This window comes from Schistocerca cancellata, chromosome 6, assembly GCF_023864275.1.
Source record: "Schistocerca cancellata isolate TAMUIC-IGC-003103 chromosome 6, iqSchCanc2.1, whole genome shotgun sequence".
Lineage (NCBI taxonomy): Eukaryota > Metazoa > Arthropoda > Insecta > Orthoptera > Acrididae > Schistocerca > Schistocerca cancellata.
This window is the reverse complement of record NC_064631.1, coordinates 617,367,619-617,384,436: the sequence shown is the minus strand read 5'-3', so window position 1 is coordinate 617,384,436 and position 16,818 is coordinate 617,367,619. Positions and strand designations below refer to the sequence as shown.

The 16,818-nt window shown below is 42.5% G+C and overlaps 1 protein-coding gene across 1 annotated transcript in view; it reads right to left on the bottom strand.

The window, feature by feature from the left end:
* LOC126088452 (cilia- and flagella-associated protein 53-like) overlaps positions 1-16,818 on the bottom strand; it is a 212,027-nt gene that overhangs the window by 45,093 nt on the left and 150,116 nt on the right. The window contains exon 5 of the mRNA XM_049906594.1: positions 3,964-4,144. Within this exon, the coding sequence (XP_049762551.1) occupies positions 3,964-4,144 (181 nt within the window). The remainder of the gene's footprint in view (positions 1-3,963; positions 4,145-16,818) is intronic.

Below are 16,818 nucleotides of genomic sequence, written 5' to 3'. Positions count from 1 at the left end.
ACGCGCTGTCTCTATATAATGGCCACTTCAGACCTCTACAAATTTGCCCAAAGCGGTACTACACTGACAAAAAATGTGGGTGACCTCACACTTTTCGTTATTTAGGGACAATTGCCGATTTTCTCACCATACAGATATCTCTTCTAAATGGTTTTGTAATCTGTTTTCATCCTCTGATGGCTTTACTAGTCGATAAACGGCAGTGGCATCTGCAAACAACCTACGATGGCTGCTCAGATTGTCTGCCAAATCGTTTATATAGATAAGGAACAGCAAAGGACCATCTTGGGGAACGCCAGAAACCACTTCTGTTTTACTCGATGACTTTCCGTCGATTACTACGAACTGTGACCTTTCTGGCAGGAAATCACGAATCGAGTCGCATAACTCAGACGATATTCCATAAGCACGCAATTTTACTACAAGCCGTTTGTGTCGTACAGTGTCAAAAGCCATCCGGAAATGAATAAATAAGGAATCAATCTGAAATCTCTTGCCAATAGCATTCAGCACTTCATGTGAATAAAGAGCTAGTTGTTGTAAAGAGGAACGATGTTTTGTAAACCCATGTTGACTGTGTGTCAATAGAAGGTTTTCTTCGAGGTAATTCATAATGTTCGAACACAATATATGATCCAAAGTCCTGCTGAATATGCGCCTGTAATTTAGTGGATTACTCCCACTGCCTTTCTTGAATATTGGTGTGGCCTGTGCAACTTTGCAGTCTTTGGGTGCGGATCTTTCGTCAAGCGAACGGTGTAATTGTTAAGTATGGAGCTACTGTATCAGCATACTCTGAAAGGAACCTAACTGGTATAAAATTTGGACCGGGAGACTTGCTTTTGTTAAGTTATTTAAGTTGCTTCACTAGTCTGAGGATATGTACTTCTACTTTACCCACGTTGGCAGCTATTCTTGATCAGAATTCTGATATTTACTTCATCTTCTTTGGTGAATGATGAAATTATACAATTCGTTCCTGGTTAGGGACTCTTAAAGGTCACAAAATTGGTTACCTCCGTGATGCTGCTTCTGTCTCGGCTGGTCGCTAATGCCTGACTGACTGACTAACGCCAACAAGCGGTCACTAGCTATCAAAACAAACGAACAAACGACTATTGATTCGCGCTATAGAACTCTACTGTAGGCGTCGACAAAAACGCACGAACTGTGTCTAATAAGTTAGATTTATATGCAAAGATTCAAAAACCGAACTAGCGAAGCACTCAGGCGACACTAAATAATTCGTCCCTGATTAGGTACTTGTAAGTTTTCTAAGCATTTCCAGATTGTGTGACTGAGACAGGACGCGGTAATCAGTGTGACACTCACGTCTTTGGAGCAGTGAAACCACCGAAAAACACACATTCAGGCTGGCCAGCTCATCAGACGTCGTCGTTCCACCGGACGGAAGCATCTGCAGTGTAAGACGTGTATATTTCTACTGTCTCTTGTCAAATCACAATTTATGAAAGATGTTTATATTTTATTAATACGATTAAGTAGGAATAATTAATATTTGTCATGCTGGAAATAATTGTGGTAGCAGGGAATGTCTGCACCAAAGTATTGTTGGCAAGAGAGACAGCAAATTGATATAATTTTTAAAAGGGCGGGAGAGACCGCGTATGGATACATTTTAAGAAAAGAGCGGGAAAGACCGCGCATTGAGACATTTTGTAATGGTGGCAGGCATTGTCTGCACCAGAAAGCATTGTTGGCAGGAGAGACCGCACTTTAGCGTTCGTAGGAAGTCAGTAGGAAGCGAGATGTGAAGCGAGTCGGTAGCAGGTCTGAAGCGAGAGGTTGAGAGGAGCGGTGTGCCTGCCAGCCACTAGCTATGATTTACAAGAGATTTTAAACTGATGTACAGAGACATCAGCTAACTATTATAATAAGTGGAACTAATATTATTGAATTAATTTTTTGAGAAACTCAAAACCACTGAAGGTATGTTTGCGCAATGCTAGTTGTAAGATAATTGTAAAAAGTAAGTCCCATTTGAACGTTTGTAAAATCATTTCATTACCAACAGTAAATATTTGAAGCGTTTTCAGAATATAATTAATTTTTGCCAGCAGTGTTGCATTACTGATTATAATCCATCCCAACGTAAAACTTTGCTAGAATTTTTTTGGCGTCCAGAAAAAGTGTAACTATGAATTACCTGACTTGAGTCAAATTAATTAAAGAATAACGTCAGATTTGCTACTAAAGAATAATGTCAACTTTGGTAATAAATACAGCCACTTATTATGACAGCCCACCAGCAGCTAATAGAGTATAGTAAACCAGAGTAAGTATATTCATGTCACAGTGCGATGTAGCAGTCAGATGGCGATCCAGTAGCAGCAAAAAAGGTAAGGAACGGTTTGGGGTTGAAGCAGATAACGACTGAGGGCCATGACGACGACACATACTATGTTTCGTCGAAATAATCAGAAAATCACTTTTAATAAGCAGCAATTAAATTTGTAAGCGAAGATTGAGAAAGAGAATAAATTTCTAAGGGAAGATTTCATTTGTTATTATTAAGCACGAGGTAGAAATCCTAAGGAAAGGTTATCATTAACAAAAAGGGTATAGAGGAGACGGGAAAGTTTCAGCAGGAGGGGCGCCTCCCGGAATCCTGGAAGGGGCGCGTTAATGCGCGCGCGGCCATGCAGGCAGGTCAAATATGGAAATGTGCACATTTTACTTCATCCTATGTTTGTGTTGAAAATAGACTATATCAAGATCTCTACATGACTAGGGCTTGGTCCAGTATCCAGCGTAGTTTTGTCTGTTCAATGTTGGACACTGTAATATTAGTAATTTTCGCCTCGCAAACAGTAATATACGTTCAATAGTACACCCCTGACGGCCGAAAGTTATCGAAAAATTGTAAAGTAAAAGAAATGAACAATCGCATAGCAGCGACAGAATCCATTATTCTATATCTTTGCCGTTCTTGCGCGGTGCCTGTAAATCTATATGTACATGTATCGATTAATGGTATAAAAAATAATTCTGTTGTTTCAAGACAAATGAGGCTTTTGGCGCCTCACCTTTTACTGTTTGTATTCTATGAAACGCGGACTCGGACTTGCTGCTTTCCACAACTGTATTTTATATTTTATGTGAAAATATTGAGTGAATATGCTAATTGTTATTTTTTTCAATCAGAAAACATGTAGTTTCTTGTAACTGATTACGAACAGACAGCATCAAGAGGACATTTTGACTGTTAGGTATAAAGTATTTAACCACAATGGTCATCTATTGTGATTTAATATGAAAAGGTACGTAGCATTAAAATAAAGTGTGTTACAGATAAGTGTGCTTATTTTAGTAAATTAACCTTGGTGAATTCCATCTCCTCATTCACTCAACTGATAATTATTTTGTGTTAGTTCATCACCGGAAATTACGATCACGCTGACGGGCCGAACGCAGCATGAGGCAGAAGGAACATTATCGTTTTCCTATTATATCTGAGCCAATTTTTTTTAAATTGTGTAGTGTTGCATTTCTTTTAAAGTCCATAAATCTTCTGGTCCCTTAGTGTGGCTCCGGGTATGACTACATCGCGAATATAAAAACGCACAGAAATGATAATGCTTCTCTTATTCAGGTATTTAATGCTCAACGTATGTTATTAAAATAGTGTAATCAATCCCTGATTCTGTTGCCAAGTGGCCCGCCAAATTTCCACTTTTTCCACATTTAAAAAAAATATAAAATAACAATTCTTTTTCTTTTGCCTCCTCTCTCCCCTCCCCCCCCCCCCCCCCCCCCAAGAGCAACGCTACAACAATCGGCAAAAGAGTGTGTTTTACGGAAGATTTTGTGTGGCCTTTGGCGTATGTGAGAGGGACACTGGGAAAAATGAGGCTTTCACGGCGCTGGTGCGTCGGTAAATGCATTGAGCGCGGAAGGCAAGGCCGGCGGCGCCTCAGCCTGCAGGCCGCAGCGGACACTCACGGCCCTGCTGCTCCAGCTTGAGCTGCTGCAGCACGTGCTCGTTGTGGCGCATCTGCTCCTGGCGCAGCCGCTGCTCCTCCTCGCGCTGCCTGGCCAGCCCCGCCACCTGCTTGTCCAGCGTCTCCCGCATCTCCCGGTCGCGGTCCGCCTTCTCACGGGCGTCCTGCTCTTCTCGAGCCATCTGTCACATAAAACGTCAACAAGCTAGCTCAACACTTAATCTACAAAGCAGTGCCACATACGCACAGAGAGAGAGAGAGAGAGAGAGAGAAACAGAGAGAGAGAGAGAGACATCAGTTGTAGAATTTTGGAACACGTATTATGTTCGAGTATAATGACTTTCCTGGAGACTAGAAATCTACTCTGTATGAATCGGCATGGGTTTCGAAAAAGGCGATCGTGTGAAACCCAGCTCGCCCTATTCGTCCACGAGACTCAAAGGTCCATAGACACGGGTTCCCAGGTACATGCCGTGTTTCTTGACTTCCGCAAGGCTTTCGATGCAGTTCCCCCCAGTCGTTTAATAAACAAAGTGAAAGCATATGGACTATTACACCAATTGTGTTATTGGATTGAAGAGTTCCTAGATGACAGAACGCAGCATGTCATTCTCAATGGAGAGAAGTCTTCCGAAGTAAGAGTGATTTCAGGTGTGCCGCATGGGAGTGGTCTAGGACCGTTGCTGTTCACAATATACATAAATGACTTTGTGGATAACATCAGAATTGCTCTGACGCTTTTTGTGGATGATGCTGTAGTATATCGAGAGGTTTTAGGAATGGAAAATTGTATTGAAATGCAGGAGGATCTGCAGCGAATTGACGCATGGTGCAGGGAATGGCAACTGTATCTCAATGTAGACAAGTGTAATGTGCTGCGAATACATAGAAGGAAACATCCTTTATCATTTAGCTACAATATAGCAGGTCAGCAACTGGTAGCAGTTAGTTCCATAAATTATCTGGATGTAGGCATTAGGAGTGATTTAAAATGGAATGATCATATAAAGTTAATCGTCGGTAAAGCAGATGCCAGACTGAGATTCATTGGAAGAATCCTAAGGAAATGCAGTCCGAAAACAAAGGAGGTAGGTTACGGTACACTTGTTCGCCCACTGCTTGAATACTGCTCAGCAGTGTGGGATCCGTACCAGATAGGGTTGGTAGAAGAGATAGAGAAGATACAACGGAGAGCAGCGAGCTTCGTTACAGGATAATTTAGTAATCGCGAAAGCGTTACGGTGATGATAGATAAAATCCAGTGGAAGACTGTGCAGGAGGGACGCTCAGTAGCTCGGTACGGGCTTTTGTTGAAGTTTCGAGAACATACCTTCACCGAAGAGTCCAGCAGTATATTGCTTCCTCCTACGTATATCTCGCGAAGAGACCATGATAAAATCAGAGAGATTAGAGCCCACACAGAAGCATACAGACAATCCTTCTCTCCACGAACAATATGAGACTGGAATAGAAGGGAAAGCCGATAGAGGTACTCAAGGTACCCTCCACCACACACCGTCAGGTGGCTTGCGGAGTATGGATGTAGATGTAGATCTAGATGTAGACAGAGAGAGAGAGAGAGAGAGAGAGGTAAATAGAGAGAGGGCGAGAGAGAGCACCATCTCGCCCTCTGTCGCTTTCAGGGAACAATCAAACGCATACCCATCTTGGTCAGCTCTTGGAACCAATGTAGACAGCTCATTTTTGTCTCTGTGGTTGTTCTTGCTGCCTCCTCGTCCCACTCGTACCTACAGAATTTGATATATGGATTTAGCTGACGTTAAGCGCATTGTGACTACTCATTGAAAATAAAATCCGGAACATCGTACATAACAATATGATGACATGCTATAATCGATTCACAAAGACAAGCACTCATAGTGAACGCTGAGCAACAACTACAAGCCGTTATCCCTAGCAACCAATCGACTGGCCACACCTCATCGAGTTGCTGCAGATCGTATCTACGAACTCCTTGCCCAGGACGACAGCTGCCTCTGCCTGATCACTAGTAAAGTCGAACAGTGACATGTAATGCTGTGAGTTCGTTGGATTACAACTCACATAAATGCACTGAAGCTGGCGATTCGTAGCTGAAATCTGAATATGCAAGAATAATAAAAACACAATGGGGCTACCACTGACTGCTCTGTTCCTATGTTCCCTTACAATACTCTATGGTGTTTGTACAACAATGTTCCTTATGGAATCGACGTTGGTTAAAACAGTATAGCCATCCTACTATCTCTCTCTCTCTCTCTCTCTCTCTCTCTCTCTCTCCCTCTCTCTCTCTTAAGTTGTTTGTGTCTTATATCTGGATTCTGTCATGTTTCTGCAACTGGGATGGTGTGTAATTGTGTCGTTCACTCCTGCACTGTTTCTTACCGGCCGACGGATCCATGTTACATGTCTGGGTATATTTTGTTATGTTTTCCGATATTTTGTTGCCCATGTTATTAATTACGCGAAACATTCAGGGCCTTTCTGTTACTACCGGAAACTTCGTTGCCAGCCCTAGATTCTGAAATACGTTAGAAACGTTGGTCTCAATGGACAGAGGCGCTTGTAAACACAAGACCAAAGTTCTTACGAAATAATAAAATTCTTAAATTCAAAGTCTCACGCTTTCTGCTTCAGAAGGATATCTTTACCTCCATTTCCCTCTCCTCCAGCAGTTCCCTTATGGTTTTTGACCTTACTTCCAATATGTTACACATGCTGTTAGTTGAGTCGCTGTGGACATATCCGCAGCAGAAGAGAGGAAAAACATTGCAGAAATTTTTTTAACTCGTACTTTCACTCTTACAACTATGTTCATAATTAAGGCCCTGAGAATCGCAATGGCCTTCAGTATACCTTGTACGCACGCTACTGACATCTGTTGATCTAATGGCAAAGCAGCGTTATATCTACTCTACCCCTCCAGTGCACATATGAATATTTTCGAAAAGCTGTCTCACTGATTTCTCTGATACTCACTTACATTAGAGCCTAAAGCAAAAATATACATTGCTGTAGGAACTCTCGCTGGCTACACTGATTTTTTTCTTTATAAAAGCTGTAATATCTTGAATGAATGCCCACCATAAACTCACATTCCACGGTTTCAGCATTCCATTATGTAAAATGGACGCTGAGCACTTCAGACAATTTAAGAGTGTCACCGACCTCATTACCGAACCAAAAGTTAATGTTCATTGTAAAAAGTACATCGCAGAAATTTTTGAATCATGAAGATTTCAACAGGTTTCTTTTAAAGTACGTTTCTTCATTGGAGCCATCGGAGGCCACCATTTACTTCACGTCACACCGAGGGAGACTGCCATTTGCCATTTCGTCGAAGTTTGTAGATGCGTTGCAAAATCTACTATCCAAGTACAAAGGTGGAGCGCAAAAATCAACCATGAGGCACAAAGACTTAACAGAACATCTAAATCAAACCTTAACCACGTAGACTCAACGAAACTACTGTACCTCAGGCCTGAAATGAACCTAAAGCCGTAGAGTGAGCTTAATGAAAAGGATTCTGACGTGGACAATGAAGTTATGGTATGGGTCACACACTACTACTTTTCAAAATTGAAACACTCAGAAGCAGTGGTCTGCAAGACGCCATGATAAGAGAACGTGTAGAACAGCGGAACCTTGATAAGTGATTCAAATCGCAGAGAGGGGGCGTGCACCTACGCCCAACAGCTCCCCCTTTTGCGTAACCGGACAGGTCAATGTTCAAGCATCGCTGAGTCGTTGCACTACCGTCATACGAAGTGGAAACCTGTAACCAAGAGCCCCTGTGCTGATCGAAATCACAGGGTGAAACATTGGCATGTGGATGTGTTCGAACGAGGCAGTATGGTTTTTCTCCGGGGGGTGGGCCTCCCGTTCCGTGACATGCGGCACGCTGATTCAACAGTGAGGTGTATATGGAACCAGTGGACAGAAGAAGGCCGTACACAGCTCCCACATGGTACTGGACGACACAAGGTGACCACAGTGCGAGATGACAGTCATCCTGTCCGCTTCGCCGTAACTGACAGAACAGCTTCGTCCACAGCGTTGGCGCGACTCTGGAGCACTGCAAACGGTATGGACATGCCTGTGTCGACGGTCCGACGGCGTCTTCTCCGAGCTTAGCTGCTGGCACGCATACCATTGCGTCGGATTCCATTTACCCGAACCCTCAAACGCCACGGACTGCAATGGGCACTGTAGTGTCCCCAGGATTTTACGATAGTCTGGAGACACTTGTGTTCCAGCCGTTTCGAACACGCGTTAATTTAAAGCAGGGCGTAAGGTTGAGCATGGGATACTGCATCCATTTATTGTTTGTGCACGCGAAACTGGAAGGGAGATAATTCATCGGCGCTGGCAGGTGTTCAGCGCGACCTGCCTATAATAAGCAAATACGGCCGGAAGCTCCGTTACCGGCTGCAAAGAGTAATGTAGCATTGTATTGTTAAAAAAAAACAAATGGAGAGACTCGAAATAGTGACTGTTTATTAGACGTTGAACTGCTGTTGAGAGTACATGGCCTGGACGTGGAGAGTCAGCCACGATAAAAGCTTATGTATTAATTGTGTTCAAAAATGTGTAAATAACTGATTCTAAGTGCTCGCTAATGTGTGGGCTTACGTCATAATGTTCAGTTGTTTTTTTTGTGTAAAGTGGAAATAAATATGTTCTGTTGCACTGAATGATATTCTAAGAGCAGCGTATTTTTTAAATAAGAAGAGAGAGAGCGAGAGAATGAAAATTTCCCCTTCCTAGCAGTGAAATCTTCCGAGAAGCGTCCGGTGCTACCAGAAGACTTCGGCGCTGCAAGAAAGCAGACCCAGCATTCTTCAACGAGTAAGTCCACAAAAACGCTTAAGCTGTATAGAGAGAGCTTAACATTACACCGGGCCACCTCAGGAACGTGGCGACCGTAAAGAAAGGACCTGATAAACAAGGGGAAATATTAATGAAGAATCTATAAGGGGAAAAAAAAACACACAGTTGGGAGTTGCCATAGCAACCGATAACAGCGAGACTGAAGAGCGATTCCACGATACTTATCCAGAAACATCGTGTTGATAAATGGTGAAATGGTTAAGGGAATCAAGAAGATCGCACAACGCTGCAGTTAATCTCAAATCGCCGACGCCGCCGTCTACAAACGCCGACGCCGCTGTACACCAACGCCGACGTCGCATCACAACAACGCCGACGCAGCCGTCCACAAAATCCGACGCCTTCGTCCACCTACGCCGACGCCGCCGTCCATCGACGCTGACGTCGCCGTACACCGGTGCCGATGCCGCATTCCACCGACCCCGGGTGAGCGACTACTAACCTTTGATTGTTTGTGAAGTGTGGGGAGTTGTGGAAATAAGCGAGTGTACTTTTAATGATAACTAGATTAAAGGCAAAACAAAACACAAAGGAAAAAGGAAATCAATCCGTAGAGTCTGTAGGGGCTATGAGAATTAAAAATAGGGGCCAGATTTAGGCGAATGAATGAGGTTTACCAAAGCGCAGTTTGAATCACAGAACACAAAACAGGACGAACTGAAGGCAGAATTAAACTCTAACTTATATTTGCGAAACACAAAACTAGAGGTTCAAGTTAATATCCTAAGTAATCAGATGCAAGAATGGAAAAAAGAATTGAAAAAAGAATTGTCCGATTCCCTGAATGAACAGACAAATATTTTATTTAAGGATTTAGAACAAAGAAATGAAGCTCATCTCAAAGGGTTAGTTTAAAAATTATAATATGGTGTAGACTGTAAATGCAGTAATTTGAAAACACGATTTAACGAAAAATACGACTCTGAAAAATGTATGTAATGTTACATTTGATGTGGTCGAACGAGAATTAACTACACTAAAAACTAATATTCAGAAACAAGATAAGTTGCTCCCCCTAGTACAGGCGCAAATTTCAGAATCAAATCACGGATGGAAACCGTAGAACAGAACTTCAAAGAAAAGTTAATGACTCCAGAGCTTATAAATTTGAATGGCTTAGAAGAACAAGTAGAAGAATTAATAGGACAAAAGGTTCAAGAGAAACTGAGTGTTGATATCGCTTCGCCTATAGTAACTTCCGATTTAGATAACACCAAGTAAGTCTTAGAAAGTTTGAGGAAAGAATTCAAGCTTATGCAGGAGAAACTAGAGAAAGGCGTAGTTTCCCTAAATATTATATTAAATAAGGACATGATAACTGATTTGCCGTGTGGTCATATTCCGGCTTGTCGAGACAGTTTCCTAAATTCAAACCAGACGGGGAGGTACACCCCACCCATTTCTTAAAACGGTTTAACCAAGCCATACCTAAAAGTTGGGAGGATGCCAAGAAAACAGAGTTTGCGGTAGGTTATTTGGATGGTGAAGCTTCAGAATGGGGCACAATAAATATTGAAAACTTCACATCCTGGGAAAATTTTCAGAGAAATTTCAAGGAAAAATATTGGTCTTAAAGTGCACAAGACAAGTTGATCTCAGATTTGTGGGATCCTATAGTAATCCTATAGTAATACCTGGGTTACAATGCGCAAGTATTTGACTGGCATTTGACAAGGACAAAATATTTAGATCGACCAATGGAAGAAGAGGGATTAGTTAGAATTTTAATAAGACGTCTACCTAATTATGCTAGAAAAGATATTCTATGCAGTGGGTGGAAAACTGTGGAGGAACTGTGATCCTTTGTAGATGCACTCGATGCAATCAATAAGGACAGGAACGAAAACTTGCATGCGCAAGAAAATCCGAATTTTAGGAGGAATAATATGGATCATAATAATCAGTCAAAGCATTATGAATCCAATCTTGCCCGATTCCACCGACCTAGCAGGAATGTAAATAGAGGTTGTTGCTCACGAGGACCATTAACGTCCAACCTCGGTCCGGTAACTACGCAGGAATTCGTGCCCAGCAACAGCTGTGGAACAGGGGGTAATGCAGTTCCATCGTTTGGAAATCGCCCGTGGTTGCTACCCTTGAGGAAAACGTGGAGCGATCTGGACCCAGGGCCGGGGCCCAGGTCGTCGAAATACACTGAGAGGCCTAAACAAGTGGGTACAGGTTTCCTTTATGCATAAAGTACTTACCAAGGAGTGGCTACTGCTGGAGGAAACGAACAAAATAGCTACGCCACCACAACCTATTATAACAGGAGCGATAGAAAACCACAAAATAGACATATTCATCGATTCTGGTAGTGAAGCATCACTTATTTGTAAGAAATACTTTAATACATTATAAACTAAAAGTAATTTACCTGTTTTACCAGTAACTGGGGTATACATAGTTGGTATAACTGGAGAGAAGAGTAAGGTTGTTAAATACGAAACTTTGGCACACTACCGTGTAAGTGATATGACGTTTCGACAACCTTTGCTAACAGTGGAAGACATAAATAGAGACGTATTGTTTGGTTTAGACGGGTTAACCGATTTTAATGTTATACTAAATTTCGACGAGAACTGTAATTATGTGTGGGAACCCGAGAATAAACATTGCATTAAGTTTGTGATGAACAGCGATGTGTATAAACAAACATCTGAACACCAAAGATTACAATTAACCGCATCAGCTCAGTTGTCTCCAGAGATAGAGTTAACTAATACTGCATGTCCACAAGACGACTTTCACAAAAAGGTAAGTGAATCTGAAGTGTTAAATATTGAACAGCAAACGGATTTAGTGAGAATTCTGTCTAAATACCATTCAGTATTTTCAGAGAATCCGGGCACCGTTATCGATTATGTTTGCAAATTTAAGATTAAGGACGAGACTCCGTTTTTTTGCAAACCATACCCTATACCTATAAGTCTTAAAGAAGTGGTTAGGGAGGAGATTAATAAAATGATTGATCAAGATATAATAGAAAGGAGTATGAGTGTCTATAATAATCCCTTAGTAGTAGCGAAAAAAGCTACAGGTGGAGTGAGATTGGTGCTAGATGCACGTACTCTCAACCGTCATATTGAAACCGAAAGAGATGGTCCGGTTAATATAGATGAATTATTAACTAAATTTAAGAATACCCAGTATTTTAGCTCCGTTGATATGATGGCTGGGTACTGGCATATCCGGTTACATCCCAATTCAAAAAAGTATACTGCTTTTTTGTTCAACGGAAAATCTTACCACTTTAATGTACTACCTTTTGGACTAAATATATCAGTATCGGTATTTATAAGAGCATTTGATAAGGCTATTGGACGAGAGTTATTGAAAGAACTAGTTATTTATGTGGATGACATCTTGATTATTTCACCTACTTGGGAAGAACATTGTAGGACACTGAAAAAAAACTTTGGAGCGATTTAAGGAAAAGGGTATCACCTTAAAGTTAAGCAAATCTCTCTTTGCGAGGCAGGAATTAAAGTTTTTAGCACACATCGTGGGAGTAAAAGGCATTAAACCAGGCCCCGAGAGAATCGAGGCTATTAAAAACTGTCCATCTCCTCGAAACGTTAAACAACTAAAAGGGTTTCTGGGAATGGTGGGTTATTATCGACGCTATGTTCAAAGCCAAGAAATGAACGGCCCTAGACTATTAAGATTATTACGTAAAGGTATATCACGGAATTGGGACCAAGAGACCCAAGAAGCCTTTGACAAACTAAAACAAGCTTTAGTAAATGCGCTTATCTTACAACATCCCGTAATGAATGAGCCTTTTAAGATTGGTATTGCAGCAGAATTATTCCAAGGGGAATGGGGGATAGAAACCTATGATCATAGATCTATAGCGTTTATTAGTCGAAGCTTAAATAAGCATGAACGAAATTATACTGCTATCGAGAAAGAATTGCTAATGATAGTGTGGAGTATACGAAAGTTCCAAACTTTGATATGAGGTTCGGAAATCTACATTTATACCGACCACCAGGCTTTGTCATTCCTAATGAGTAGTTGATTATTACACAGTAAACTAATGAGATGGATGTTGTTTTTGCAAGAATATGATATTAAAATACAATATATAAAAGGATCAGAGAATGTAGTACCCGACCCTTTGTCGCGACTACCTCAAAACATGAAAGATCTGCAACGTACAGAAGGACCTCGGCTACTTTTCGCGATCAATTTTATAACAACATAATATCCAACAAGGGAAGTACACGAGTTAGCCAAAACGATAACGGAAAATGTTAAACATGACCCTTATTTTACAGAGATCGAAGCCATGTGTATAAGAGAGTTGTAGGCGACTAGCCTACAACAAATAATTGCATAGCCGTCCGGTATAATGAGTTAACGGAGTACAATTTATTCGTGAAAAACTCACACTGAGAAGACGACTAAAAACAACAGAGAAGTAACAAAAACTAGGAGATTCTATAGTCTTACGGCAAAGATAAAAAACAACACATGACTAAAAAAAACTCTCGCGCACTTTTGATCTCACTTTGCACTAGACATGAAAAATATCACTGCCACACAACCCCCCCCCCCCCCTTAAAGTGCGGAGCCCCAGGGATATCTTGATACTTGAATTTTATTTGACGTCCAGCTCTGGTGTGCGTCGGATGTCTCGGGGGCGGTGACGTTGTTGTTTGTGGTGGTGATTCACCTGTCTCAGACGATGTACTGAGCGGTGTTTGGGTATGCTCTGCGTCCATCAGGTGTTGATGCACAGGCGTGGTGTCAGAGGTCGGAGAGGGTAAAACCCATGCTGGCTTGACACGTTCAATCGATACCTTTGTCGGAACACCATTGTACATTATGTCCACGGTATACTTATTTCTACTCAGACCTGAAATGGGCCCGTATATGGTGGTTGTAAAGGCGATTTGACTGAGTCTGTTCGCAACATTACGTGAGAGCAATTGTACAAGTCTTTGTGTACAAACACGTTACGGTTACCATGGCGAGAAGGTGGCGGGCAACGTATATTTGTGCAGTGACGTTTTAGCTGCTGCACCCAGTGTGTGAGGCCCTCTGATCCAGGTAGTAAGGTTGGTACTAAATAATCTGCAGGAATCCGTAGCGGCTCGCCGTAAACCATCTCGGCAACTGATGCACCAATATCGGGTTTGTGAGCTGTCCGCAGGCCTAACAACACTAATGGTAATGCTTCCGTCCATCTCTCTTGATGACACATCAATGCTGCTTTGAGTGTTCTGTGCCATCGTTCGACCATACCATTACTGGCAGGGTGATAGGCAGTCGTGTGGTGGCGTTGGAAACCGCACATTTTGGATAGCTCGAGGAACAACGTAGATTCGAACTGACGTCCTTGGTCAGTTGTGACGTGAAGGGGGCATCCAAAACGGGCAACCCACGTACACAGAAACGTCTTAGCAGTAGTTTCGGCTGAAATATCGACTATTGGAGTTGCTTCTGCCCATCTTGTGCACCTATCTATGGCCGTAAACAAATATCTGTAACCCTCTGACTGTGGGAGAGGTCCAACCAGGTCTACGTGAATGTGTGCGAATCTAGCAGAGGTACCTTTAAAATCTCCAATAACAGCACGCACATGTCGTCCTACTTTACTCTGTTGACAAGGAATGCAGGAACGTACCCAAAGGCGCGCGTCTCTTTTCATAGAAGGCCACACATAGCGGTCTGTCAGCAGCTTTATTGTAGCGTTGGCTCCTGGGTGCGATAGTGTGTGGACACTGTTGAATGCCGTCTTGCGCAATATTTCTGAAATGAATGGTCTTGGTCTGCCCTGAGAAAAGTCGCACCACAGCTTCCGCTTGGAGTTAGGCACCAGAATTTGCTCGAACTTCAGACCTGTAGACGGGTCGTTTAACAGCTGTCGTAGCTCTGCATCCTTGGTCTGTTCCACTGCAAGTTTATCATAGTCTATAATTTCTGAAATCCCGCAAATACGTGAAAAATAGTCAGCCACTAAATTTTCTGCGCCTCTTAAATGGCGTATATCTGTCGTGAACTGACTTATGAACTCAATATAACGGAACTGTCTTGGTGAGCATTTATCACTGGTGTTTTTAAAAGCCGATGTTATGGGTTTGTGGTCTGTAAACACAGTCACCGGTCTAGCCTCTATTTGTGGGCGGAAGTATCGAATTGCTTCGTAGATCGCGAACAATTCTCTGTCATACGCGCTCCACTTCTGTTGTGCAGTCTGTAACTTTTTAGAGAAAAACCGTAGTGGTTGCCATTGCCGTTCTACCCGCTGGTGCAGCGCCGCCCCTATTGCTGACTGGCTCGCGTCTACAACAATAGCTAATTGTGCGTAGTGAACTGGGTGAGCGAGCAACACTGCTTTGCTGAGGCTTGCTTGAAGATCATTAAATGCTTTGTCCATTTCTTGTGTCCACTTAACTATTCGTCGACCTTTGGCGTCGTGTCCCTTGAGTGCATCAGTGAGTGGTGCTTGCACCGCAGCCGTTGCTGGTAGGTGACGTCTATAAAAATTTATTAATCCCATGTATCGTCGTAGCTCTTGGTAGGTTGTCGGTTTCGGAAGGGCCTGTATCGCCGCGATCTTCTCTGGCAGAGGCAATATACCTTCTGATGACACAGTATGGCCGAGGAAAGTGACTTGGTTCTTGTGCATGACGCATTTATTTTCATTTAAAACGACTCCGTAGTGAGATAGACGCTTGCGAAGTTGACACAGATGCTGTTCATGTGTTTGACTATCCGGAGAGAAAACCAAAATGTCATCAAGATAAGCAAAGCAAAATGTTAATCCCTTTATCACCTCGTCGATAAATCGCTGCCAAGTCTGTGCTGCGTTCTTAAGGCCAAAAGGCATAAATAAAAACTCGAATAATCCAAATGGTGTAATCACTGCTGTCTTCTGAACATCTCTTGGAGCCACTGGTATCTGGTTGTATGCTTTCTTGCAATCGAGGACGCTAAAAATTTTCGCGCCGGCCAAAGCACATGTGAAGTCCTGTATATTAGGTACTGGGTATCTATCTGGAATGGTTCTTGAGTTTAATGCTCGGTAATCCCCACACGGTCTCCATGATCCATCTTTCTTACGTACTAAGTGTAGGGGTGAAGACCACGGACTGTCTGACCGGCGAATTATTCCCGCCTGTAACATTTCCTCGAATATCGCCTTTGTTTCTGTCACTCTCTCTGGTGCGATTCTACGTGCTCGTTGTGAAACTGGCTGTCCTGGCGTGGTACGAATATAGTGAACCGTGCTATGTTTAACTTCTTTTGTCTGTCCGTCAGAACATCTCCGAATTTTTTCTTCGTCATGTAGCTCTTCGACTACAGAGTTGCCAATCGCCTGTAGCTTCTCACAAGTTGTATGCCCTTTAGTGCTTGATATTGCACTGTTGTCCGTCAGATTTAACAAACGTTTTCCTTGTAAGTCGACCGCCAACTCGAAATGTGCCAGAAAATCAGCGCCCAAAATAGGTTCCGATATACCAGCTATCACAAAAGACCAGATAAACTGTTTGGAAAAACCCACATCAATCTTGCACACTTTACATCCGTACGTGTTAATCACCGTGTTATTCACTGCCTTCAAACGTGGCTGTATGTCTTTTTCGTTGTGTGGCGCATGGCTGACAGGAAGCGAACTAATGTCTGACCCGGTATCCACCAAAAACCTTGTACCCGTAAGTACGTCTGATACATACAATCTTTTCGAAGCAGGAGGCATATGTATTGACGACTGTTGTCGCTGACATGAAAACACTGCACTGTTTCTGTACATACCTTGGTTGTCTGAGTAGGCGCATGGTGATGTACATCTTGTAGCATTTCTCCCAAAACGTATATGGTACCAACACACCTTACGCTCGTCCTCTTGTTGACTTCGTGTTTCACGCCCAGCCCGGTCTCTCTTGCGCTTAAAGATAATTTGTGGTCGTTGTAGCGTGCTTAGTTGCGCTCGCAAATCATCTATTGCAGTTTT